General features: G+C 42.1%; 1 protein-coding gene across 5 annotated transcripts in view; it reads right to left on the bottom strand.

Annotated features, from left to right (window-relative positions):
- Positions 1-1701, bottom strand: part of Armc2 (armadillo repeat containing 2) — a 106035-nt gene extending 104334 nt beyond the window's left edge. The window contains exon 1 of one of the 5 annotated variants that reach the window (XM_015499971.2): positions 1545-1701. Coding sequence is in view for 2 of the 5 variants with exons in the window: in XM_048785369.1 (XP_048641326.1) it covers positions 1261-1373 (113 nt within the window). In the remaining 3 variants the exon portion in view is untranslated. Of the gene's footprint in view, positions 1-1260; positions 1500-1544 lie in introns of those variants that run through there. The other 4 variants (XM_048785649.1, XM_048785459.1, XM_048785369.1 and 1 more) reach the window with 4 other exon arrangements.
- Between the last annotated feature and the right edge of the window lie 15142 nt (positions 1702-16843).

Genomic DNA, 16843 nt, shown 5'->3' with positions numbered 1-16843 from the left:
AGCCTCCTTGCTAAATGAAATCAGGGGATCTATAATAGGGGAAAGGTTGGTCATCTGCACACTCTTTTTTCTTTTTTTGTACCAGGGATTGAATCTAAGGGTGCTTAACCACTGAGCCACATCCCCAGCCCTTTTTATATTTTATTTAGAAACAGGATCTGGCTGAGTTGGTTAGGGCCTCGCTAAGTTGCTGAGGCTAGCTTTGAACTTGAATCCTCCTGCCTCAACTTCCCAAGCCGCTGGGATTACAGGCATGCACAACCCCGCCTGCTGATCTGCACACTCTTTTCCCTGCAAATCAAATACTCCAGTCTCTTTTCCTGACTTTAAATTATTTTGGGGTTAATATGAGCATCCAAAGAGGCAACAGTAGAGCTTAGGTGTTGAAATAAGGGCTTAAATCCTCTAAAAATTCAGTGTTATGTGACTTTGGGCAAGGCCTTAAACATCTCTAAGGCTGCTTCCTCTTATGTAAAATATGGATAATAATTGTCTTACAGGATTGTTTTAAGAATTAAATTAAGTGATCTATGTCAAGTACTTTAGCAGGTGCCTGGCCTTTAAAAAACAACAATTTAACAACAATTGTCCCGATGCTAGGTGATAAAGGGATATAGAAAAAAATTCTCCCATAAATGTAAAACTACAAAAGAAATAGAATGACATTTGCTCAGCATTTTCATGTATTTTATAAGCTTTAAATTCTAAATGGAGGTGCTCTCCTTTATGAAAGCAGAGAACTGATATTATTTATTGAATATCAGCTATGCAAAATCAACTAATCAGAATCTTACAGATTCCCAAAACAGGATACAAATAAAGAGTGTAGCTTGCTTTTCTACCAAGTTAAAAAAAAAAAAAAAGAATTCCTAAGTCTGGGTGGGACGGAAGACCTGCTGATACTCCATTGTAATGGATCATAAAAAGCATGAATTATTTTAATGGATGGTAAATACTGTTACATATACATGTTATCTATTTGTTAAGGCCCTGCCTGCAGCCTAGACTAGCCCAGGTACAATCTGTCTGACCTTAGCTAGGTCACCTGCTTAGACACAGCCCCTCCTTCTTCCACCCTGTCATTGGACAAATATTACTGAGCTTCTATTAAGTACCAGGCAATTGGTAAATGTTCCGTGTATAGAAATAGCTGCACCCGACCCCAGACAGCACGCTCATAGTTCTTCTCCCACCATCAGAGGAGAGAAAGGCAGACGACTGCAGGAGGAATCCCCATTGAACCGGGGTTGGACGCCTCACCTCCCGCGCAGGCACCGGCTCCCCCATTTCGGGCAATGCCCGCTCCCCCATCGGCCCAAGCCAGGACACACTGCAGCAGCATCCTCATCCCGCCAGCCACCCCCCAGCACCATGGCTCTGCCGGGCGAGCCAATGTCTCCATAGTAACCGTACACAAACCACCTCCCGCCGCCTCGGGGGCCGCCAGCCTGCAGAGCCAGGCCGCTGCTGGGCGAGCGGAGAGGGCCGGGGAATGAGCTAGGAGGAGGCAGAGGGAAGGTGGCTCTCGGCCTGACCCAAAGCACCTGTGATGAGCGCTGGAGACAGTGAGCCCGGCGGAGTTTAGCGCATCCTCGGCTTTGTACCGCAGCCGCCGCCAGGTCGGAGCGGGCAGGTCGGGGCGGAGCCGGGCGGCCCTGGCGCGGCTCAGCCACTGGGCCTGCGCCGGTCCCGCCAACGCATGCGTAGAAATGCCGAGGCGCTGCCGCTGCAGGTGCGGTAGCGAGAGGGCTGGAGCGGAACGGCCCTGTAGGAGCTGGGCTCCCACCTGGAGCGCATCGTGGGGAGGAGACTTCTTTTAAGTTAGCAATTTACTGAACCACATTTATCGAGCGCCTGCCAGATCTCCCCGCCTCTGTTAAATAACTAGGTAGGACGGCAGCTTCGTGTTTAGGGTAAGAGGATTTACTGGTTCCGATTGCGGCTTTATGTGTCCTGGAACCAGCTCCTTAACCTCTCAGTTTCCTCCTCTGATCGGGCTGTTAGACAGATTGGATGAATAAATAGATATAAAGTGGGATGCACACGGCAATTAATGAACATTAAACTTGGCTATCGTCCGGGTTTACAAAGGGTATTCACATATCTCTCTTTTGAGAGTCTTTGAGACTCTTGAGCTGGTAGCCTGGTGACCCCATTCATAGAAGAGGAACTGGGGGCCCCAGGCCTGGCGAGTGGCAGAGTGAGATTTGAGCCTAGGTTCCCCGTGGCGAGTCATTTTTTGCCCCTTTTTGCCCCCTACTGCATCAACACAGTTGAATAGTAAAAAGAACCCCATTTGTTTAAATTCTGTTCTCTCCTATTAGATCATTCAGTAACACTTTACAGTGTTAAGTACAAGTGAGACCATAATCACTTTCCATTCAGGTTTGCACCACATTTTATAAATATAGGGACTTTTCAGCTGAAGTGTTGTTGTCAACATTGGGAAAAATACACCACATGCCTTAGTGCTAAGTACCTTGTAAAGAATAATTAAATTGAAAACATATTTGAACACATACTACGTGCTTGGTGAGAAATTATTCTAACCTGAACTAAAGGAATGTAAATACTCTTCAAGTGTCCATTAAGATTTCTCACATAACAGACAATAAATATGTCCTTGTTGATTCATTTTAGCACCTGAAACAAAATATTTGTGTTCTTCAAGGTTGAAATCTTTTCTATTGACTCAGCATAAATTATCATATCAAGTCCCATTTACTGCTCACTGGACTTCCTTGTGCAAAGGAAGCTTTACCTGTTTTATATAAAACCATAACTAGTTTTAAACGCACAACTTGTGTGATAAAATGCAATTTTATTTTGGTCTCTCATTATCATTTTAGAATGTATTCTATGCTGTTTATCTTCTGTGCCTGAATAGAAAGTTAGCAGAGACCTTGAATTTTCTGCGTATTCTTAGATTAAGGGCAGTCTGATCTTAAGTTTCAACCTCAGCTTTGTTTCAGATTATGTTGGGTACAAGACATAAATGTATCAAACTTCAGATGAAATTGTCTTCATGGCCCTATCCCCATCCCAGGCTTAAGGTCTATTGTTGGCCTTCTCGGAACAGATGCAGTTGGCTTTGTTGGCTCCTTCTCTGTTGCCTAGAGGTCCTGTAGGGTGGAAGAGGAAAGAAGTGGAGTGAGGGGAGAAGTAAGAACTTCTCCCTTGGATGACTGAGCTTGCTGTAAGGGCCTATGGTTAAGTTGACTCATAAGGGTCTTGCCTAGGCTTTTTGGAGTTTCTCATGGGGACCCCTGTTCTGAGACTCCTGACTCAGGTGGATGCAGTACTATTCAATTGGTTGTTTTTGACCCTTTTCCTGCACCCAGCAATCCATTGTTCACTTCAGTTTCCTCTGTCCCTTTAGATGAATCCTAAGAGAAACCCACATATCTCTTGCCCCAGGGACTCTGAGCATGCAAGCTTATCTCAAAGCCACCCATGCTCCTTGCTGCTACAGGATAACAGGCCTACCTGGGAAAACCTTCTCACTGGTTTGAAATCAAAGAGGTAGCTCTCCACATTCCTTTCTCCAAAGAAATTTCCTTACACATCACCGCCCTCCACTCTCTGATTTCTTATTTTCAGCCTCAGCCTGGGCAAAGGGTCCCAAATTAAGATGGGGGTTGATATGCTTTTCTTATACCCTGCCCTCTGGACTCTGTCTAGCCTTCACTTGGAACTGATGATTATACATGTACATCTTGGTTGAAACATCAGCTTAAAAACGTGCTATACAGTCAATGACTAGCTATGGCCTTGCAACTGGAATCTTCGTCTAAAACAGACCTCATGAACACACTACTGAAATCTGAAGCTAGCCAGCACAGGCCAGGAGATGACTGCCAGGCAAGTTAGAAAAGAATGACAAGTTGAACAATTAAAAAGAATGACAAAGCAAATTATAGGAAATAATTATTTGAAGCAATAAAGTCATGAATTTTATCTCTCCAAAGGCCACTGTTTGGGAATTTACTTAGGCTGTTACTGCAGTGGTCTGATACACTGAGCTGGCTGTTCCTAACAGAATTTTACATAGATCTGCTTTGTAAACACACTTACTTCAGAGACAAGACTGTCAGCATGTTTCATATACTTAAGATCAAAGAAGACAAAATATTAATTATATGTATCTGACACTTATAAAGTACTTTATACTTTCCAAATTGCTTTCATTTGGAATTTTTTTTTTCTGTTGCTGGGGATCAAACTCAGGGCCTCAGGTAAACACTCTATCATAAGCTACATGTCCAACCTAGAACATTTTATTTCTGTTGTCTTTTTTTAATAGTTTTTTAAAATTTTTAATTTGTTATATATAATAACAGAATGCATTACAATTCATACTACACATATAGAGCACAATTTTTCGTATCTCTGATTGGACACTATTTCTGTTGTCTTATTTGGAGTTTATATAATAAGCCAGAAAAGTTAATTCCAAAGATTATTATCCCATTTTGAGAGTGGAAAATGTGGAGGTTCAGAGAGGTTAAGTGATCTGCCCACAAGCACATAGTTTTTGCTAAAAAGTCTCTGAGACCTGATATTCTTTTTTTTTAATTTCTTTTTTTTTTTTTTTTTAGTTTTCGGTGGACACAATATTTTAATTTTATTTTTATGTGGTGCCGAGGATCGAACCCAGTGCCCGGCGCATGCCAGGCGAGCTTGCTACCGCTTGAGCCACATCCCCAAGACCTGATATTCTTAATGCCCAAATTCAGTGTACTGTCTTGCCATTGTCCATGAATAAACATAATTTTTCAGGCCAAGGCCTCTCATCTGTCATAATAAGAGGTACTTCCTAGGCTGAGTGGAGTTTCAGGGATCAAGAGGAACTTTCTGTACATTCTTTTGAAAATGTCTTCTGGCTTTTGGGTTTTAAGAAGAGAATTAGATAGGTGGTAGATTGGGTAATAATATGATCTTATACACTATCTGGTGCAAAAAGGCAACGAAATGATAAGCTCGTGACGCTTTTTTATCTGTAGTCTCTCTTGGTAGATTTTGTAGCTTATATTGTTTATATCACACATATCCCACATCTCATATCTATATCTTATCTTGATTTATATGTTAGATGTATTCTTGAAAAGACACAAGTCAAAAAAACACCTCATTAATGCTCACAATCTCCCCTTGATTTTTATGGCCATAACAAGAGATGTGACTTACAGGAAAAACTGTTCTGTGGTAGAATAATAAACTCACCAATTTAGAATTCTGATATTCACCTTAAGACATTCTGTTTGTGTCAGTGTGGAATTTCAGCGATTCAGTGATATTTATTACATAATCCCTGTGAGGAGTTGATCAGATTGATAGCCTATGTGATCTGTGCATAAAATTTTAAAGCACAAGTACATTAAAATGCGACTCGGTGGAAATTAACAATGTAGCGAAAATTAACTAACTTCATGGAGCTAAACATAGGAATGAGGAATTGAACTAAAATTTATCAGCTGAAAAGCTACATGAAAATCATTTACTTAATGTGGCTCAGCTAGTACCTGCTCACCTTAAGAAGGACTTTACCTTCAAGCGCTTTCTCCCTACCACATCTTCGCCACCATCGCAGGCCACTGTGCAACACAGAACTCAAGCTGTTGACAAGGATACTAATGAATAAGGTTCCATTTAATTACCAATTGATTATAAAGAGTTCTAACTACTTAGCCTTTCATTGAAGGGGAAGGAGTTCCAGTCTTCAGGGAGTGAGTCAGTAGGACTCTTAACTATGAATCATTTCACACTAAATATCTGCTGCAATACCTGTCCTAGATTAAAAGAGACCAAGAATCAGAAACCTCCTATTTGTCTAGCTCATATATGACGTGTTACTGAACATGCCTGTATCTTTTGAAAGTTTTTAGCTGCAAATTCCACAATATTTCATCAAAAAAAAAAAACCTTAAATACTAAGGACATTTATTGTTTTAACAATTTTTTTTTTTTTTGCCAGATTTCTTAATTCCACCCATGGCCAGAAAGCCCTGGCTTTTAGCTCCTCAAATTTCTTCTGTTCCTTTTTCTTTTTGTCTGTTTCTGCTTGAAAGCCTATCTTCCTTTTCCATCTCCTTGGCCTGTTTCTTGAGCTGTTTCAGGGGCTTCTTCTTGCCACCTTCACAACTGGACATGTCACCTCCTGTCCCATCCCCCCATTAGGGGCACATTTTACCCACTGGCCCCAAAACTACCCTATACTCAACCAAAGTGAGTGCCGTAAACCATGGTCTGAAATGCGCTCTGCTCAGGAGCTCTCGATGTCAGCCCATTGACCACCAAATTAAATCTCAGATCCTGCACCATCTGCAGGACAGCCTGCATTTCTATCTTATTGTAATAATATGGATTTTGTTGGGGTTACATGTGATAGACCCTGTGCTAAGTGCTTTGCTTATTTTAAATCAGTGACTCTTCTAACCTTAAACTAATATTATCTCTACTTCACAGGCATGGAAATTGAAGTTTAGTTTCTTTGCTTACCCAGGCCACACAGGTGGTAAAAGCAGGAGATCTAGGATTCAAACTCAGCTTGTTGGAAGCCATGGTCCTATAGACACCATAGACTCAGCCAAACCAGACCACTTCCATCCCTCGAACACTCCTGTATCTTCCTACCCTTGTCCTGTGGCTTTGAATGGTCCCTCTCCCCAGACACTCAGCAAGGGTATCTGCTCAGAAGAGGCACTTATCCCCATGTAGTCCATAGGAGAAACAGAGAAGCAACTGTATCTGCCATTCCTTCATATCTCCTGTTTGTGGTGGATCCAGGTGCCATCTACCTTTTGTGGCTTCCTTAGCAATGAATGCCCCATGACCCAGGAGGAGGAGTGGTGGGAGGGCCTGACCAGAACTGGGAACAGCCCAAGCAGGGTCTGAAGGGGAAGGCTACAGGGCGGGGCTGGTTAGGGAAGGAAGGAGAGAGGAAGTGATGGCCTGAAGTGTTATGGGGAAGTTGGAGGAGACGGGTTACGTCAAGGTACAGGACAGACAAGGCACAGTGGTAAAGGGAAGTGGGAAGTGTGCTTAGTGGGAAAGACCCCTGATTTGGTATTCAGGAGATCTTAATTTAAATGTTGCTTCTTTTACCTTCCAGCTGTGTGTCTGTGGGCACTGAATAGCTGTGACTCTCCTCTGAATCATGAAGTTGAATTAAATGACCCTCAAGTTACAATGAGCTCTGGAAGGCCCCTGGGAGGAAGTCATAGTCGGAGTCTGAGGATCCTGGGTTTGGAAGGTGGCTCAGATGTGAGAGCCAGATAATGAAGTTCAAAGTGTAGCTGGGCTGGCTCCTCTCTTAGAGAAAGTCAGGGTGGTTGGAGGTCCAAGGTGGCCAGAGGAGGCACTGAGGAGGAGGGGACAGAGGGTAGGAAAGCCTAACCCATTAGTACATTGTGCCTCAAGATCCTTGTGCTATGCAAATAACCCCTGTGAACAGAGTGATCTATGTGTTCCACCTCACAGAATCGGCAGCCACAGGGAAAGATGCAGCCCCTAGGGCTTAAGGCCTTAAAGGAAAATTGTGTCTCTTCATTATTCCCTTGGGTGATGAGAGCATTGAATTACCCAAGGTCATCCAGGACACTTACTTTGGACCACCTTGGCATTCTCAAATTCAGGTTTTGTTTTTTTGTTCTTTCCTTCCTCCTCGTCTTCCTTCTTCTTTCTTCTTTTGTGCTTTAGCCTCCTAAGTGCCTGGGATTGTATGCATGCATCATCATACCTTATTTTTTTTCTTCAAAAAAAATTGTACTTATGTTCTTGAGTTTCTAGCCCCAAGAATACAGTACCTTGGCAATGTGACCAAAAAAAAAAATGGGGGGAGGAAAATTTAAACAGAGAAAATAAAGTTTTAATTTAAATGTACACTCAGGGAAGAATCCAGCTTCAGGTTTAAATACTCAGATAGAAGGAATCCTGTCAGGTCCCAGATCTGGCTGAATATATCTGGGCCTCTATTAGCAAGATGAGAAAAAAGAGCTAAGCACACATGTTCATTGATATGAGAATAGTCATACAATTCTTTGTATTATTTGGATAAAGATTATTACAAAAATAGGGTATACAAAATTATCTGCCAAGAATGCAGAATAGCCACAAAAAATTTAAAATTTCCTGCTAATCACTATACACTTGCAAGGCAGTTTTCTTCACCAGAGCTCAAAACTTCAGATCTCATAGAACTAAACAACATGCATGATACATGTGAAACAGGGACCATCCACACATGATAATGGATGGCATCGATGAACATTCTGGTTGTGACACTGAACTATAGCCCTGTGAGATTTTGCCAGTGGGGAAACTAGGCAAACATTACCCAGGGCCTCTTGCGATTTCTATATATCATTTTTTACAACTGCACGTGAATCTACAATGATATCAAAAGAAAAAGTTTAAAACAAACCACTTGCTCTCTCACTTCCTCTTGTCACATCTGCAAGGCTTGTGGGTGAAAAGTTGCAATGCAAACACAGAGGAAATGTTACCTCAGAAACAAAGAGAATGATTATCCATGATGCAGTGTGGATAAAACAATACCTGGCTTAACTGCCCAGGAAAACTGAATTTCAGTGCAGACAGTCATTCTGTGAAATTAATCTTTCTGGGCTTTTCCTACTAGTTCAATGACTGTTTTTATTAGGGCATGGAAGGAAGCAAATTTTTCTGTTTTCATTTTGGTTTTGAAGGCTCAAATTCAAATTTAGAAAAAGAATTCTTGGCATTGTAGTGTCTAGAGTAGCTCATTTTTTCTCCAGAACGCAGACCCCTGGTTCATCTGGAATCCCACCACTCTCTGTCCACTGGCTGCAGCTGCCTCAGACCCCTCCATGGGTCCTGCCTTCCCCTGCCCTTTAATTAAGTGGTAGGGACCAAGTTCCTAGTGACCTGCTTGCCCAACATGTAATGTGCCCTCCCTCCCATTGCAGTCCACCCCCAAGTAGGAGCTTGCCAGACTGGGTGGCTTAATGTTCTTAGAAAGCTGTGTGATTGTATTGTGGGCCAGCTGGTCTCCTATAGCAGCTCCAGATAGAAGCACACTGCAGATTGCCTGCCAGAAACCACCCTAAGGTCACGGTCAGCAGTGAGGCAAGCTCCTCCTGAACAGGACAGCATCCTCTCCTGTTCACTAAGCACTCAATGTGAGAAGGCCTTCACAGAGTGTAGGAAGGCCCTTACAGAGAAACAGACCTTGCTTTCAAGATCCTCGCCCCAAAGAAAGAGTAATGTCTCTGCAGGAAGCTTCCAAAACTGCCCCCACACATCTCTTTTAGGTCACTGTTTTTTTCACTCCATGTTATACTTCTTGTTCATAGGGATCACAGAGAGGAGAGTTCAAGAAGAGAATGGAAATGCAAAACTCAGTGGAAGGAGGACACCTGAGAGCAGAGATTCTTGTCCTCCTTGTTCTCCTTCAGTATCCTAAATAGGAGAATGGCTGGAATACCCGGATGCTCAATAAAAGTTTGTTGAATAAAGGAACAAGGGAGTGTGTCCTCAAGAGTATGATATTCCGGGCGAGAGTCATAATGTGTAACTCTGTGTGCAGACATATAGTTCCACCATCCCACCCACCGGCTAACCTTTTCTGCTCCCATAGTTACTTCTGGGTGTGCCCATGGCTGTGAACCCCGCAGGTGCATACCTGTGCTCAGGAGCCAGTCCGCTCCCAACTCCTACTCCCATCTCAAGGGCCCTTCAGCGCCCCCACTGCTGGTGCCCTTCCTTTATGCCAGAACATCTCTACTGTCCTTCCCTGTCTGCCCAGCGGTAGGAGTGGTTGGGGGCTGTCCTGAGTGTGTGCACACATCCTCTCCCCGCCTGAGGCCGCCCTGCTTCTGCCCAGTCTTACAAAGTCATCCACAAGCGGAGCCCTCAGCATCGTGCCCCACCCCCCAGACTAAGGACAGACAGACCTTCCTCCACCCCTTGCATTTTCTTTTCTCTCCATTTCTTCCTCATAGCCCCAATAGACTCCTTCCTTTTCTCTCAGCTGTAACCAAAATCTCTCCTGCAAACAGGCACCTGCAGGGGTCCCCAGCCTCCCAGATGTAAAGGCTGCAAGCCCAGAGTGAATTAAGTTGGCAAGGGGCCACAGCAGGCCTGGAGGGCAGGGGAGCTCCTTATCTCTGCGCTTAGCCACGGTGACACTGACAACCCCTGAGAGCTCCCGGGGCTCAGATGCGGATCTGTGGAACCGAGAGATATTTGAAAGAAAAAAAGTGAAGGCAAGAAGCACGGAAGGAAGCAGGGGTGGCGAGATCAATGATCAGCCAGGAAAGGCGGCAAGGGCACATAGCTCTGCGCACAGAGGAAACAAACGGCCTCCAACCCAAGCCACAGGGAGCTGAGCAGCCAGCGCAGGACCCAAGAACATCTTTTAGGCAGGGCTGGCCACTTTGCAGCCAATTCTAAAGAGAGTACTCTTTAGTCTCCACAATGTTAATGCAGCAGTTTCTGCATTGTCTTCAAACTTTAATCTAGAATGGGCTGCATTTGCATGGGGTGGGAGAGAAAACTAAGTTGGGGGTGACCCTTCACTGCGGGGCAGAGGAAGTAGACAGAACTGTTAAGCCTTGGGGTTTGAAAGGGAGACTTGAATTCTTGCTTCTTCTCTTTTCCTTCCCCTCCTTTCCTCTTTTTCAAATCTTTCCTTCATTGCATCCTTTCTTTTCTTCCATCTCTCTCTCCCTCCCCTCTTTCTTTCTCTTTTGCCCTCCCTCTCTTGCTTTCCTCTCCTCCTCAATAAACAGTTCAAACCCAAAGCCATTGATTTTCTGTTCTGACCATTCATTGTTACTCTTTTCCCTGGTTACATAAATTCTCCATTTTGGCTAATTTGAGAATATTTTCTTCCATTATGTGGTGAGACCTGAGTGACCCAAGGGGCATTTTCCCTCCCACTTCCAAGTTCCATTCACCCAGTGAGACTTCTGAAAGAACATGAAAGATGGCCTCTGGGGCTGATGGTCAGGCCTTGGGAGACCAGACACTGGATGGGCTGTGTTCTGGGAAAGATGCATCAGTGTTGGGCTGGGATCAGGTCTGAGAATAAAGAGAAAAAAACAAATTCAGTTTCTCCTCCTATGTGCTTCTGGTGTGTGGATGGGATCTAATTCACCTTCCTGCAAGCCTCCATGTGCTCAATTATCCAGAAGCTCACCAAACCCCATCCTTTGGGAGTTTTATGGAGGCACCATTCTTAAACACAATTGAAGCATGGACCACTGTGTAGAAATGTAACTGGACAGAAAGGGTCTGATCCAAGGATAAGAGGCCAAGTGGGAAAACCCAGAGAAATCTCTGTTCAGAGTGTTCTTGGCCTCTCTGTGACCTTTTGTGTTTGGCCCTACACCTTGAGTGTATGGATGGGACCCCTTTTGCAACAGAGTCCTGAGATCTATTATCAGACAGGATAGGTCCCAGAATTTCTTTACAGCCAGCTCTAAGGCAGGGGAAGATTAGAATATATTTTTAGTTTCTGTGATCTGCCTGAGGGAGAAAAGGAGCAGGTGAAAGGAGGAGGAAGAAGGTCAGAGAAATCTCTTTCTCTGATAATTCTTTGCTTAACATTTTGAAGAATATCAAATTGTTTTTCACAGTGGCTGCATGTTTTACATTGCCATCAGCAATGTGTGAGGGGTCCAATTTCTCTAGATCCTACTAATACTTGTTTTCTGTGGTTTTGATTATAGTCATCCTAGTGAGTGGGAAGTGATATCTCAATGTGGTTTTAGTTTGCATTTCCCTAGTGAGTAATGATAACTGAGCATCTTTTCATGTGTGTTGCCCATTTGTGTAGTTTCTTTGGAGAAATGTCAATTCAAGTTCTTTGGCCATTTTTAAGTTGGGATGTTTGTCTTTTTTGTTGTTAAGTCATAAAACTTCTTTATGTATTCTGGAACATTAGACCACTTTCATATGATTTGTAAGCATTTTCCTCCCATTCTGTAGTCATTAATTTCATTTTATTAGTAGTGTCCTTTGATGTATGCAACAAGAATTTTGAATTTGGAGGAAGTCTCATTTTTCTCCCAGGAATACATGTGCTGTGCTTTCATATTAAGGAATTCACTGTAAATCCAAGGTCATGAAGATTTTCTCCTAATTTCTTCTAAAGTTTTATAACTTTAACTCTTAAATTTAAGTCTTGGATCCACTTTGATTTAAAGTTCATATACATGGTGTAGGTAATGATTAAACTTCATTATTTTGCTTGGGAATATCCAGTTGTCCCAGCTGTTGAAAAGGGGAGAAACTTTTTTGAGGCAACAATACAAAAAGAAAAAAAATCCTTTAAACCCGTACCAGTACCAGGGAAACTGGCATAGAATTGTTCAGGAAAAGGGGCCAGAAGATCCCAAGGGTGTGGGCTTCTTACAAAGTGGCTGCACAGTGGTTCTGTAATGGGGTGAGGAGGAAAGCCCGCTTCTCTTCAGCAGAGCAGTTTCAGCAGATACCTGAGGCAAGGCACAAGGGTGGGAGAGTGACCAGAGAAGTGGCTCTTGACAGTATCAGGGTCAGACTACGCTGAGGCAGCAGCAATAGTGGCGTATGGCCACCAGGGGGCAGAGCAGAGATGTGTACCAAGTGGGAGTATGTTAACTGGCCACTTGGGTACAACTAGAGGAGCCACTTCTCTGCTAGAAGAAAAGGACTAAGCGGTCTTGGGTGTCAGCTTTTCCATGGGTGGTACTTGGAGCCCTAAATTATTTTTGCTACTTTTTTCTTGTCCTCCTCCAGGATCACACAGCCCGGAAAGGCAAGAGTTACACTTAATTTCCCTTTTCAAAATGCAGTTGAAAAAAGAACATTCTGTTTCCAGGTCCACAGCTTTCTGTTGAAAATTCTATACCAGCATTTAAAATTAAGCCACGATTGCCAAAATGTAAATTTTTCAGTGACTTTTTTTTCCCCCCAAAAGTGATGCTTATATTTGTAGCAAAGGAAATAAGAGGGGGAAAAGGAAAAGTAATTTATTTGAAAAATAGCCATTTTATTTTATCGAAGAGATGTCACAAAGAACGGATATAGTTTTGTAATATTAATCTATTTCAAATTTTTCAAGTGTCAAGACTACAGTTTACATTTACTACCGCAAATTTGGTGGACATTTTTCATTATGCACTAAGTAGAAAATTTGAAATTAAATGTTCAGCAATGTTCAGACAAATGAAGAAATCCAATCCCCTCCCCCAGGCCCTCCTTTGACATAACTAGGACAATCCAATATAATAACCCTCTAACAGGATTAATTCTGCCTAAAACCAGCTCCCGAAGAAAACCACATGGCGCTTTCTGAAACATTCTTGATAATGTGCACATCTTTATTATATTTACAACCCATGAGCCTGGTGCTGACTCTGAAAGCAGAGGAAGACTGACAATCCTATACTCAGGAGTCTTCACAGTCAAAATCACTGGAAAACCTCGGTAATAATTAAAATCTACAAAATGAACCAGCAGTAAGGCTCATTTTCCTTCCACTAAATCAACATACCCATTGCCGTCTGTGGCATAGTGAAACTTGTCCACATGTACGTTGCTAATAACAGTGCAAAACAGCCAGGCAAAGACATTGGAAATATTTATGTGATTTAGTGATCTAAATTATCCAAAAAAAGGATATGCTTGTTTAATACAAAATTAATATAAGAATATTTGTAAGCCTGAAGCCTCCTAAATATCTAGCAAGCGTGGTAGTTAGGCAAAACATTGTGTCCATTTAAATAAGATAAAGGCAAGCAGAGACATTGAGATATACAAATATTACCAATTTAAGAGGCACAGCACAAGTAGCTGTGCAGAGGCAGGAGAGCTGAATTGTAAAGATAGTTTTTTCTTCCATTATTTAAAGTATCATTAATGTTGCCATGATATTTTTTGTTTAATAACAATGTTAAATCAGTTGCAGGGAAGATCCATTCCCTTTTAGTGACATGTAAGAGGATATGAAATCACACATCTATAGCATCTCACTTTTGAAACTTTTAACATTTAGGCTTGACTTGGCTACATTGGTCTGTGATTGCTTCCACACATTATTAAATGATACTTTACCCATGGGGGTGGTTGAAGGCTGCCAAGCTCTTCAGTGGAAATAACTTAAGAGAGACAGGAAGAGCAGACTTCCAGAGAAAGTTCCTTGAGCCACCACAAGGAAGGTAGAGGCTGAGAGGAAACTGAGTTTGACAACAGGGAACGATTTCTGGGGTAACTTTCATATCTTGTTCTCTGTAAGAGGGTCATTGAGATGTACCATAGACAACATGTCACATTTGCTGTGACAAAACATCTACTGATCATCTACTGTAGGAGATTGCAATTCTTCACTTCTTTGCAGAATTCCTGGTAATGAATAACAGGACACATTCAGGCTAGTTTAAGCCTGAAAGGGATTTATTCAGGGACATAATGAGCTTAAAATTCCCTGGAAGGCTGGAAAATAAAGATTGATGGCCACGGAACCTGGAAGAATACCTCAAGTGCTCCAGGGGACACCTAGGACCACTACCACTTGCAATGGAGAGGCAATACACACAATGTTACCTCTCAGCTGTCTCTGGAAACTTTCTACAGTGTTTCACCTTCACCAGGAAGTGAGTTCTGCCTAGCACCTAATTGCTCACTTGCTTGGTTCTGAACTCAAGTCTTATACAGGTGTGTCTGATTGAGGGAGTGTAGATCACCTGTACACCAAAACACCTGCCAACTGGGAATGTGGGTTCTGCTTCTATCTTTGGACTCCTAATGTGGGAAATTCCTTAATTATGGGGAGCCACAAATATGACAAATGTCCACTATTTGCTAACAAAACCTCACCAAACTTTGTCCAGTTGTCCAATTTACTATTTGGGAAAGCTGGCCCCATTCCCAGCTATCTTGATGAAACCAATTGTGGAAATTCCCTTTGCCTTGATGGTAACTCACCAAAGAGGCATGTGATCCAATTGTGATCAATGACTCATGAAGACACATCACAGAGGGATTTCCCCAAAAAAGTTTCTTTGTTCTTAAAAAGAGACATAAAGACATAATAACTCCTTTGTTCTGTCTCCGGATGGTGGTATACAGGGACTTGAAGCCTGGAGCTGGGGCAGCCCTTCAGTGACAAGCACACTTGGAATGGCAAGGCAAAGAGATGGAATTAATCAGAATCCTTAATGATTTTACTTGGCCACCCAATCAACCAATCTGTGCCCATCCTGTCTTGGCATTACTTCTTATGTGAAATAATACATTCGTGTATTGTTCAAGCAAGCCAAATTTGAGTTTTTCCAGTTATTTGCAGCCCAAAACATCCTGATCTACTCACTCTGGGTTCAGAATTGCAAAGACAATTGTGACAGACAGGAACATAATGTATGGACCTCTCCTTGGGCCTAAGCAGTCTTATTTATTATCAGTGAAAATAAAATGGACCATATTCACAAAGTCCCTTCTAAACAGCTTTCCCTCTTAGAAGTGGACCCAACATCTGTTCTCCCTCTACAACAGCACCCTATTTCTTTATGTGGAATTTCCTTTCCTACGTTGTATTGTGCAGTTGAAAACAAAGTGCCCTATCACTGACAAGGCTGAGGAGCTCCTGGAAGTTCTTCTGGCAGATACTTCCAGTCAACTCCGAGCAGCCAGGAGCAGGCTCAAGACCTGAGGTCAATTGGCCAGACTTTCTTTCAAAACTTTACAACTCTAGCCAAGTGATTCAAGGATAGAAAAAAGGAGAGCAAATAGTGGTGGGGAACTGGGGGGTGTGGCTACACACATACTTAGTATGTGTGAGGTCTTGTGTCCCCAGGACCCTGGATGCACCCCCCCTTCCAAAAAAAAAAAAAAAGAAAAAAGAAAAAAAATAGTTGTGGATGTCCATTCATTCCAGAACATTCCCTTTGTGCCTTAATACCTGACTGAGACTGCTGAGTTATTCCAGCTGCCTGGTTGCCCAAAGCTGCCCTGGAGGGATATCTGCTATTTCTAAAACCACTATGTTCTCAGGAGATAGAGATTTCAAAACCTTTTCCAGTAGACCAGCCAGAAACATTCCAGTGTGGAAGCTTACACACTTGAAGAAAATCCAAATTAGAACCTTATGAAAACTCTGCTTTACAATTCCATCTCTTTCTCTAAGGATTGTTTCAGTGAATTTATATTTAAGTGTTCCTTATATGTGAACTCCATCCTATTTCTTCTTCTTGGACACCCCCCCATTTTTATTGGGGTGTTTAAATTATAAAAGAGGCTGATGTAAAACAAGCTGCTCAAATGAAACAAACCAAGAAGTGTACAGATGAACCAACTGTTCACGAAACATTTATATTTATAAATTTCAGGGAATATTGATATTCCAGATTGCTGCTTGTTGGGAACTTGAGGACAATTATTTGAAATATTTTTTAAAGTATTTTATTCCCAGGAAGTGTACTAATGAATACCATGTGACATCCAAGGGCAAGAAAAATAAATATTGAGGATGTGGAAGAAAAACAAAAGCTATTTCATCCCTTTATCAGGATTTTTTTTCACTTATATAATTATTAAAAATTGTGGTAAAAACCTACATAACATAAAATGTACCATCTTATCCATTTCTAAATGAACAGTGTAGTGGAATGTTTTTTAATCAGGTAGTTTAATATTTTGAATTTATCAAATATGTTCTTGTATAATTTGCTAACATGAGGATTTGTGAATTTTCAAATAAAACCAAAGTTTTTCGGTCTATTCTCTGAGGAAATGTTTATAAAACTCAAAGCTGAAACTGCCTTACAGGGATGGGATCCTCTCTTCCGTTTTGAACATTGAAACAAATGAAAGTTATTCAATAAAT

The sequence above is a fragment of the Marmota marmota genome, unplaced genomic scaffold, assembly GCF_001458135.2.
Source record: "Marmota marmota marmota unplaced genomic scaffold, marMar, whole genome shotgun sequence".
Lineage (NCBI taxonomy): Eukaryota > Metazoa > Chordata > Mammalia > Rodentia > Sciuridae > Marmota > Marmota marmota.
Note: the sequence above shows the minus strand (reverse complement) of the source record. Positions and strands in the feature narration are given on the sequence as shown.